The sequence below is a fragment of the Schistocerca serialis genome, chromosome 3 (genome assembly GCF_023864345.2).
Source record: "Schistocerca serialis cubense isolate TAMUIC-IGC-003099 chromosome 3, iqSchSeri2.2, whole genome shotgun sequence".
Lineage (NCBI taxonomy): Eukaryota > Metazoa > Arthropoda > Insecta > Orthoptera > Acrididae > Schistocerca > Schistocerca serialis.
In genome coordinates this window covers 373,497,497-373,509,547 of record NC_064640.1, presented here as the reverse complement: position 1 = coordinate 373,509,547, position 12,051 = coordinate 373,497,497, and the positions used below count along the sequence as shown (strand labels likewise).

The 12,051-nt window shown below is 38.5% G+C and overlaps 1 protein-coding gene across 5 annotated transcripts in view; it reads right to left on the bottom strand.

The window, feature by feature from the left end:
- LOC126470195 (synaptoporin-like) overlaps positions 1–12,051 on the bottom strand; it is a 106,961-nt gene that overhangs the window by 44,533 nt on the left and 50,377 nt on the right. For all 5 annotated transcript variants that reach the window (XM_050097859.1, XM_050097857.1, XM_050097858.1 and 2 more), the window contains 2 exons: positions 11,788–11,856; positions 5,234–5,352 (listed from right to left, as the gene is read on the bottom strand). In XM_050097859.1, coding sequence (XP_049953816.1) covers positions 5,234–5,352; positions 11,788–11,856 — 188 coding nt within the window. The remainder of the gene's footprint in view (positions 1–5,233; positions 5,353–11,787; positions 11,857–12,051) is intronic.

The following is a 12,051-nucleotide window of genomic DNA, read 5'->3' as shown; positions in this document are numbered from 1 at the left end:
AAAATCTTAGCCCAATATTTCAGTTCCCTCCTCAACTGCGACCCACCCCAAGAAAAACTTGTCTTGTCTTCTCTTCTCCAGTATTCACACACCCAGACTCTCATGCCCCGGATCTTGAAGAAATTATGGAGATAGTCAAGCAGTTGAAAAATAACAAAGCACCAGAAGAAGATGGGATCATTGCTGAGTTCTGGAAACTAAACGATCCTATACTTATGCAGAAATTACATCGTATAATATCAGACATATGGATAACGGAGCAGATACCAGAGGACTGGAAATGTGCTCTAATTCACCCGCTACACAAAAAGGGCGACAAGACAGACATGAACAATTACAGAGGAATTTCCCTGCTCCCAGTCGCTTACAAAATCCTTTCCAAAGCGCTTTTAAACAGGATAGAATCCCAAGCAGATACACTAATTGGTGAATACCAGGCCGGATTCAGAAAAGGACGGTCATGTGCAGAACAGATCTGGTGCTTAAAGACAATATTACAAATGAGGAAATGCAGAAACACAGTAGTTACATTCATCGACTTCAGGAAAGCATATGATTCAGTGGACCGTGGAACCCTGTTTGAAATCATGGAAGAATTTGGGATTGACCGAAAGACACGAAAAATCACAGAACAGACACTTACAGGAACAACGGCCAAAGTGAAATTCATGGGTGAAGTATCAGAACCCTTCGAAATCAAATCTGGAGTCTGACAGGGGGACGGACTATCCCCAATCCTTTTCAATATTGTTCTAGAAAAGATAATCAGGAAATGGGAACCTCACGTAAAGGGTATCCAAATTGGTATCAAGAAAGAGAACCGAATTAAAGTCAAGTGCCTTGCTTTCGCTGACGATATTGCAATTATCACCAATAACAGAACAGAAGCGATTCACGCAGTGGAAAAACTACATGAAATTTCACAAAAAAAAAAAAAACGGACTGCAGATATCTTATGAAAAAACCCAATATATGGAAAGGCAGCCAGAAAATAAATCCCCTTTAATAACAAAATATGGTAAAATCGCACAAGTCTGCCATTTTAAATACCTCGGTGAAACTATACAGTCCTCAGGATTAAACCGAATTGCCAATGAACAAAGAATCACCAAGCTCCAGAAAGCCTACAAGCTAACATGGACGCATTACAACAAGAAGTGCATTTCGACAGACGCAAAATTAAGGCACTATACAACAGTGATTCTTCCAGAAGCAATCTATGCAGCTGAAACAATGGTGATTGATGTTCATTCTAAAATTAAGGAAATAGAAAAGCAGGAAAGAAAAATTCTCAGGAAGATTTATGGTCCAATCAACAAAAATGGCATTTGGATGAAGAGACCACAAAACGAGCTCTATAGAAAGATCAACATGGTAACAGATGAAATCAGAAAGCGCCGAGCCAAATTTTATACACACATCTACAGGATGGAAGACTCCAGAACAGCAAAGAAATTATTCAATATTATAACAAGGAGTAAATGTGGCACGGAATGGCTGAAAGAAGTCCAGAGGGATCTACAGCAGATCAACATAAAAAAATCTCAAAGATCGCACCGAGTGCCGGCATAAAATCACAAGTGTGAAGTTTGGGGAAAGAACATCGCGTCAGCCTGGTAAAAAATGGACAGAGGAACGGAAGAAGGAGCATTCTGAGAGGATGAGGAGGTTTTGGGAAGCAAAGAAGAAAAACATCCGAAGATGAAATTATGAATTCAAGTTCAATCGCTCTCCTAAAGGGGAACAATCGTTTATACTGCCATTGGTAGTGGTACCACAGGTACCTGACTCCCGGGAGCTCTTCCTACACGCTGATTCATAGCAGCTGTCAATGTTTTACATGGAGTAGGTTCCCAGATATGTGAGTGGCTAACAAGGAACCCCTTGAGTGTGAGGTTGCAAAAAGGCACAGATGTTTAAAGCATTCGACACCCCACATACTGTCTACTGTGCAACAACAATATTGGCTGCCAGGGGGTGGGACTGGAGGTATCCAATGGCGAGCACAGCACGCGGCTACAGAGCGGAGTTGCAATGCTTAGTCGACGAGTAATCCACTCCAGTGCTACCGGTATTGATAAAAAGCAGAGCAATGGCAACAGTAAACAAAGCAAACATTGGTTTGGGTGGTTAATTTTGGGGAAAGGACGAAACAGCAAAGGAACCATCCCGGCATTTGCCTGAAGTCATCTAGGGATATCATGGAAAACCTAAATCAGGATGGCCATATCTGGGTTTGAACTGTCGTCATCCTGAATGCGAGTCCTGTGTGCTAATCACTGCCCCACCTCACTCTATGCAAACCCACCACGCTCTGTGTAAACATTGCATTCTATCTACAGCAAAAGTTGCTGAAGTAAGGAATGCAAGGAATTTAACAGAGCGAGAAAGAAGTGGCAGATGAAATGTTAGTGTGTCTGCAAGATGAGTCACTGGAATGCGAGGTTTCGTTGCTTGACTGTGGGGACAATTTACCTTAGGAGTACAATGATAATACATGCTTAAGAAGTGAAAGTGATACCGAAAAAGGTGTCTAACCATGTAGTTCATCACCCTTGTCAGACAGGAAGCCACAATTCCTGCATACAGTGAAATGTAGTAAAGGGCAATCCAAGGAGCAGGTGCTAAACATAATTAAGTACATGGAAGATCATCTGCAGCATAGTAAAAAAAAAGGTTATGAACAGACTTCATTTCAAGTAAGTCTGCAGAAGTATGACGGCATAGTGTATCAGAACAACAATGGATATTCAAGGGAGAATAAGACGCACTTGTTACAAAAAATTTTGCGCATTTCAAGGATGCTTGATACAATTTACAAATGTGCACAATAGTGACCTCCTACATTATGCATCCTAACTGCACATGACATAGATTACAGTGATTTCAAGGGAAGCAATGGATGGTTGCAGAACCTCAAACAGTGCTATAAAATTGGAAGACGACAAAATTTCATACAAAGCATCCATTTCACGATGTATAGCAAATTGCTCAATTGGTCTGAAACTTTGTAGATGAGAAACAAAATTATCCCATTGTTCAGTACAAAATATGGTATCAACTCCAACCAATTTGGATTTGAAGAGAAACTGCATATGAAAGGAACACTGGAAATTAGAGGTTCACAAAAGTTTTATCAAAATTGGCCACATTCAATGACTTAATGCATTTGTATGCAGTTATGCCAACTGTTAACCTGGATGGTAAATTGGCTGCAAAGTTATTTATTGTTGTGTAAGAAGTTGGAGGTTCTCTGTCCCCTGGAGTTCTTTCTCATGTGTGTGATCTTAAAAGGCAGCAGAAAATATTTATATCACAGCAAGCAGGAGTGGGGAAAATGGATGTAAAAGAACTGCAACTATGATATGAACACTGCTTTTGGCCAATAGTTGGTCAAAATAACTTGCTTTTCCACGATTCCTGGTCTACATATAAAAATGATACTCCTTCACAGGAAACTATCCCTCCTGAAAAGTGTGTGCACTGCAATTCATACCACTGGAAACACTGGACAAATTCAGCCTCTAGATGTCTGTTTTTTCCATTCCTACAAAACATTATTGCACTATCTGTAGGTTTCACGATAAGCTCCAGGACAGGCTGTTTCGCATTCAGTTGCAGTACCTCTGCACATAATTTTTCTCTGGTCTTTCCAGTGAGTCTATGCTGCACTCAACTCTCCAAATTATCTTTTTAATGACTGTATCTTACAGGCGACTATTCCACATGCTTTTTTTTTTTGCCTCAGCGAAACAAGTTCTAACAATACATCCACAAACTTTGCTACCCTCTTCACAAGATGACTGTCAGCACACCTTTTTTTGTGCTCCAGTTTACACACAGTGCGTATGATAGGAAATACCCTCTACTATCTCCACGGACAATGGGAACTCTTCAACTTCAATCAGCATTTGTACACTGTGTTACACCCTAGTACAGCAGCCACTATCCCCCTGGCCCCCTTTTTTTCTGTTACTCATACATTTAACTTTTCCATTACGAACACACATTTGAAGAGGTTCATGATCCTTTCATCTGAATTTTAGCCACTATTACTCAACAATAATTCACCTTGTTCCAAACTAAACATTATAGCTTCTACTTCAAGTATGACACTACTGCCCTCTTATCTCACTTGCTGAACACAGATTTTTCTGTAACCTTAATAGCTCATTTTAATACCAGTTAGTACTGATAAGACTGATGCCATCTGACTGAGAACATTTGTGAAAAGTGTAGGCTTATATATAGCCAATAAATCTAATACATTTCTAAGACTGTCTATTTTCTAAATTCCCTAAGCTGAACTTATTTTGAAATAAGCTTCTAGTGGTTTAACTGATAATTTGGTCTTATCTGCCACATATGAAATTTACATTATCTGCTAAATGTCACTAGTATATGCAAAGGAGTTAGTTGGCTAGTAGATAGTGAAGTTTTTGCCCGCAAACGTATCGGACAGGGTTCTAGTTCTCACACCATTCAGGAAAACCAAAGTACAATATCTCACTTTGTTCTCAAACAAGAAACTTAGGTAACACTTGTCCACTTACTGCATTGTACACTAGAGCACTGCATTTGCATTTATAAATAGCTGATGAAATAATGCTCACATTCAGTCTGCAGCTATCACATTAATAATGAAACATTTTGGAGAGAACAGATGAAAGATTTACATTGAGGAACACAGCAACCGATTCTTACTTTCAGCTTTGTTGGAAATAAAAAATTAAAAAAAATTGTTATAACTGATTAAGTTAACTGTACTGACTGGAAACAAAGGAAGTTGAAGGTGTCATGGTATTGGAAGCTCAGCACACTGCAAATTCGCAGTCTGTGCAAGTGAGAGCAAGTGACTATGAACAGCACTCACGTACTTTTGTCTTTAGTCAAGGCAATGTGTCATTTTCAGCCGCTTCCACCAAGCTATGTGAAGTTTATTTGTGCACTACCACAACATCACCATGTGCAAACTAGTTTGGCAAGAGTCTCACACCTGCAAGCTCTATCATACACTTCCTTCATTAAAATATTCTACTATACATTACACATCAATTAAAATTCTAATATTACATGAAAATTTACTTGTGGTTGAAACTCTGAAGTGCACAACATGCACTTCTCATACCATTGTAGCCTTCCAAGTAGTCTTATGATTTCTTAATGATGGCAGTTATAGCACAGAAACTGTAATGGTACCAAGATCTGTTATATAATTTATAGTCACACTTACCTAAATGGATAGGAGATATCCAGTTCAAACTTTCCAGTATTGGTGCTGTTGCATGAATACTCAACTTTAACTTTGTTAGTATATCCTGTAGTGGTTGCAAATGCACATATCGAAAATACCTGAAAAAGTTAGTACACACAAACTGTCAAGCATTTCTCCACACAAAAGCAACATGGGTTTTAAAAAGGCGCGCGCGCACACACACACTAACAAAAATTCAAAAACAGGAGGTAACTGTATTATAACAAAATTTTTGGACTCTGCAAAAAATTATTTTACAGTCCCTGAATTAATTTCCACATAGGAAACTGGTAGTGCAAGTCTCAAAGACAGAAATCATTAAGATCTGTATGTCACCTGGTATATCCAAAAGAATTAATCTATGCTCCAGCAGGATGGCCACTGTAGTGAAGAAAGACCAATCAGAGAAAAATATAATCAGAGATATTAAAAATACTTCAGCATTAAATTGTTAACAAATAATTTTGAGCTAAAAACCACTTAGCATCATGAATACAGGAACAAATTCACATTTCTTTCTTCATTCTGAATTGTGAAATAATTTTACTAAGGACTGATAGACCAATCTAACATATGAATTCTACATTATTTCTTTGACCCTTTTGTCCCTCTCAAATGCATTTGATTAGCACAATGTTTAAATGGGATGTTGCGAGTACTTACGGTTCATTTATAAACCAAATGTGGCACTAATTTTAAACTGAAGTTACATTTTTCTTATAAAATGTTTATATCATCAGCAAAGTTGAAAAAAATTGTCCACATTGCAACAGTATGCCACAGCATAAAGATGAGCCACTACAGCAGGAATATCTCACTATGATTCACATATTACTCTTCATCTAAATGAATTGCAGTAATTTGTTCAAATCACTTATGATAGCAGTTGAGACAAACATCTACAGAATATCACCACACATTACTGCTAATTATTTTTTGTTTCTCCATAGTAAGAAAAAGTCAAAATAGGGTGCCCATTTGCAATATACATTCCAAACATGCACCTTAGTCATATGGAGACTTCTATCCTCTCAAGGTCTCACTCCAATTTAGTAACTAGGAAAAGCAGTTTGCAGTCACCACTACACATTTTATTATATTCTCCTCCTATAATATGCATCTGTGATGTATTGCCTGTTTCAAGAGTGTGCCTGAAAGGATTTTCCTTTGAATCAGATAATGTATTAACCACAATACACATGCTTTAAGAAAGTCTTACCCAAAATGAAAGTAAGTGCTGTGTCCTTATTTCTGACTTACTAGAGGCATTAAATAAACACAAAGGACCATCAGAAATAAGTAATCCACAGTTGCCTAGGATATAAGATTTTGTTCATACAAACCTTTCTCCTTAACTATATTACTTATGCCTATTTTTGCTTCTTGTTTCAAGGCAGCCACAATGTAATGACCTAATTCCTCTAGAGCTCCAGAAATAGCTCTGCAGTCTCTGGTGACAACACAATGGATTCAAGTACTAACTACACACAGCTTCTTACAAGGGAAACTCCCCATCACACCCCTGTCACATTTAGTGGTAAGAGGGCATAGTGGACAGCCCATCAAAAACTGGACACAGATCAAGCACGAGACCAGGAAGAAGGTGTATTGAACTGGGAAAAAAGCAGAATAGAAACAGTCCAAGTATAGAAAGTGCAACATTAGCACTTTCGAGCAGTGATGGCATCGTGGTAGAGTGGTCATGGTGTTGGATTGCAAAGGAGGTGAGCTGTATTCAAACCTCCTCGTGCCAACATTTTTTCTGTGCTTTTTTTTTAGCTGTTCAATGTATTCAGATTTGTGTCTGTGTCATGGTGTAATGTCCGTTTGCAATAGCAAGGTACAGGGAAGGGATCTATAATCAAAGTTGAGAGAGATGCTTCCTCACCCGATTTAGGTGTTTGTATCAATGTGAATGTGATTACTCCTAAGGAAATGACTGAAACATAATAGTTCGTCACATAAGCTGTGACAAATTAATGCAATAGTTTCACAATCATACAATTTCTCTGTCTGTCAGAATATTTGTTTTTAACGTTTTTGAAGTTGCGTTCCATTTTGGAAGTTTTGACTGTTGAATTCCTTTGTTGTAACATAGTTCACTCTTTTATTTGTTGTTTTCCATTTCTGTGAGATGTCTATATCGTATCTCATCTGCTCTCACTATTCATCACATTTACTTGCGGCGGTATGCTTATCACGTGACTGATATTCTATAACCAGTGCATAGTATGATGACTGCCATGACTACAAAAAGAAAAACAATGACACAAGGGAGTTCTGAACCCAGCTCTTCCACTTTGTAGTCCATACTGTGACCACTTATCCATGACACAGTGGCTCTTCCACTTCCCTCGATGTTGCAGTTGTTAGGCTTTGACCATTCACTCTTCCTATTTTGCCTTTTTTTTCCTCCTTCTTCTTCTTCATGGTTCAGTACGCCTCATTCCTGTTTTCATATTTGATCTGTGTTCCATTTTTGACATGCTATCCACTGGGTCATCTTATTAAATCTGAGGAGGGTGCAATGGGGATTTTTCCCTTGTTAGATTTATACATGGTGACTGTAACATCCAAGAACAGAACTGTTCAACCTTTCAAAAGTCACAACAGATCTAATTAACAGTGAAGTCAGAGTTAAAAACAAGGAACATTATATTGCAAAACAAGGAACATTATATTGCATCACCACGAAAGAAGACTGCTTTCTGCACGCAAGACAATTCATAAAACTGGCCACTTAAGGGTGGACTGTGGACATACAGGCTCCACACAGACTCAATGCAGCTGCAATGGATTTCTATTTCAATTATTGAAGGATCATCTGCATGGGCAACAGTTTTGAGACAAGCTTGCTGCACGCACAAAAAAGTCTTAAGGTGAACAAATTTAAAGAGTTTCAAGAATGTATAACTGTGTCATGAAAAAACATCAGTGGTATCATTCATTTTATGACATTTCTGAAGATTAATTTTCTTCTGAATGTCAACTGATTAACCTAATGACTCTTCAGGATGACTTTTCAACAACACCTGTATCATATACGTTGAGCTTTCTACATTCCTTTACTGACAAATTAAGAGTGTTAACATGGAAAAAAGGAGACTGCAGTTACTGGAATAATACATCACAGTCATTTGTGAAGATGGAGCATCTGAAGGTATCTGCAAAATAATCAAAATCAATATGCTGATCTTTAAGTGCTAGTGCATGTTTAGTATCTGCTAGTAGTGCTACCATCAAATTGACACTGATGTCCATCACACTTAGGTGATAATGCTCACTACACTTACAGCAGTGAAGTACAATAGAGATTTAAGATTTACGAACTTGTGTACAACTGCTGTGGCAGTCCACTGTACTTAGGGTAAAATATGCTTCAATTGCTATGGTTGTCCACCAGTGTTAATTAAATTCATCTAATGAGACTACATTTGAAGCAAATTCCTTGTGTTCCTGTAATATTGCCTTAAGCTGGCAGTAAATCTGCATTCTACAATTTATTAGATTAGTAACGGTCATTGTTCCCACAACACATATCTCAAGTACAATTTTTATGGAGCTATCATCTGGGTGGCAACACAATAAAAATTCATTACTTATGATTGTACTCTTAATGCTATTTTAAATTTTGTCTGTGATATAAGTCATGTATTATCCTATAAGAAGACTCGAGGTTCACTTCATTAACCTGACAAGTAACACATGTAAATAATAAAACATACACAATTTAGAATTCACCAAATGTGGTTATTGCAAAGAACAATGACCATGTCCTAGATCTCTTCCAATACTCTAACCTGTAAGGCAAATGAAAATTTTCTTTGGGAAACAGGTTGACACACAATACTGCTAGCAATAGGTGTTTAACACTAAGAGTTCTAAGTTCTTAGTTAAAACAAAAAAAGGGGGGAACATTTTATTAGTAGCAATGGACTGGGATGGCTGGTACATACCACATTTATCCAACTACAAGATGGGGTTTTTCCCAACTTACAGGATCCTCTTACACTCTCATATTAAACTATTACTGCTGAGGCCAAGGTTTTTACATTGTGCAGCAGATTCATATAGGGGTCATCTTGCATTTACAGATGAAGCTCTGGTGATTGAAGTCACATGCAGATTTATTTTGAGGAATTCTGAAGGGTGGGATGGGCAACAGTGACATCAGTTTGGCTGAAAATTAGGATGAATGTGGGTAAGGGAATGGTGAGCAGACAGCAAATTCCATCATGCTGCCAACTGTGCTGAACATCAAGTTTAAACTGCTGCCTGAATATCTTTGTAGCCTTAATCAAAATAGCTGTAAAATTGGACAAATACTCAACAGTAGCATGCATTTCTGCAGGAGAATTTAAAAATCAATATAGGGGCCAGAAGCGCACAGCACTGTTAACACTTGCTGTGATCCTGTGATGTATGATGGGAACGAAACTGGGTGGGCTGGAGGGGGGGGGGGGGGGGGGGGGCGCTATTTGTTCTGCATAGCCAAGGTGTGTGTGGCAGGCATCTGAGATGTTTGTATACGAGAGACAACGAAATAGTGTCACATAGTAACCAGAACCCCAGAAATTTCAACATATTCAGAACAAACACCTAAATATCTGTGGGGATCTTTTAATGATGACCAACTCATTTGCAGCAATTTAAGCTGTGCTATTAGATCTTAACCTTACCACGACCTCGTAATTTACAAAATATGTGGGGAAAAAAACAGTTAAGCATTAGATCTCAGTTCATGATTTCTTTAGATTACAGCAAGAACTCAAATTGTTTTGTTACTTACTTTTTTTGATGGGTATAAAAAATAACTGTATATCATCACATTAGTTTTGTGTAATACTACACAAAAAAGAACAGCTCTGCAACAAACTTCATCTGAATGCAGCAAGCAACTGCTGATATCTATTTACAACATAACTGACAGAGCCAGAGGAACTGCAATGCCAAACTCATGATTTATGTGGCAATTTAGTTAAATACTCACCCTATGGTTCACATACAGTTGTAATAATTTCAAATTACAGGATTTGCATGCAGAAGGTTCAGACAACACCTGCCAGGAGTCTGACTGATGATCAGTATTGTCTTACTTAACACACATTTTAGTACGACGACTTCCCCTGGCAAACTTGCTGGCCAAGGTACGGATTGGCAAGCACTAAGACATGCAGTAGGAACTCTCACCATGTGTGGACAGGCATTACCTTGCTGAGAGGTGAGTCTAAAATGGCTTACCATGAAGGGCAACAAAATAGTGTTTAGCATATTGTCGATGTACCACTGCACTGTAAGGATGCTGTGGTTGACAGTCAAAGGGGTCCAGCTATGAAATGAAATTGCACTCCAGGCCATCACTCCTGGCTGTTGGACCATATGGCAGGTGACAGTCAGGTGGTATCCCTCTGCTGTTCGAGGTGTCTTCACTTCTCACTGGGGTGAAATTTGAAGCAGGATTCATCACTGACAACAATTCCACTAGAGTCAATGAGCTTCTAGGCCAAATGTGTCAGACTCCACTGCAAATGGGCTTGTTGATGTACAGTGGTCAATGACTGTCGGCGCACAGGGCACCTGAGCATAACAGCCCCCCCTCCCCCCCACACCCTCTTTCTGTGAGCTGCCTATTAATGGTCTTCGTGGTGACAAGCACCATTTGCACATCAGATCTCTGATAATAATTCATATCTCTAGGTGAACTGCTTCCTTCTTGATGCCATGTTCAGCCATGGTTCACCCATTTCTGCTCACACTGTTGAACAGTGGCATCGCTTCTACTTAAATGTCTATCGATTCGCATATTACTCCAACTGGCTTCTTTGAGCCCAACAACCTGTCCCCTCTCAAATGCTGACATCTGCAGATACTGTTCACATACCTGACTGCGAGGCATAGTTAATATCCAACTGAGCACATGGAATGAAACTAATGAAGACTATGCCCTGGTATCGACATATTCCCTCTTTACTATCCTTGCCAGCTGCATGGTGAAATTGTGCTGCAGCATTAAGACATTCATCTATTGGCTGCCAAAATTTACAATTTTCATTTTCTTGTATGAATATCAATTTGTGACCTATTTGGATAACTCCTTTGTGGTGAGATTTTTGTCTTAGAGTGAATTTTGATCAGGCCTAAAGTTGGAACCTATTACACACCAAACCTCTAGGAATGGGTTGTCTTTGGAGGAGGTCGAGTGTATAACCTGAAGTTTATACAGAAACACAATAACTCTATATGGCACTGTAACTGCACAGATCTAAACTGATTGTGGGTAGCAACAATGTCTTGTCAATTACACTCTTTAACTAGACCTTAATGGAGTATATCATCAAGAGGGAAACAGATGGCAAGCCCTCTGGAAGCAATTTATCACATTACAGTGTGAAACAAATAAACATGCCACTACACTGCGTGCATAATGTGAATGATGCCACATCTAATTAAGAGTTTAACACTGAATTATGTGATCACTGTGAGCCACAGTCTCATCAATAAAATGTTTATGGTAATTACTTAAATATACTTACAAACTGCAATATGCGCATAACTCCTCTTGGTTCCTTGAACACACTTGTGTTCATGCCAGTCTTCACACCCTAAAACAATTATTTTAACATCATTAAAATTTATGATTTTTTTTAGTTATGCTTTAAATGGTCATCACATAAAATTACAAGATTATGTAACAATTAGATACAGCAATCACAGGCATGTGGTGCTAATGCCATAATAGTGCAGTCACTGTACAATGGAGGTTTGAGAATTTACAAACAATGTTAAGACTGAACAAA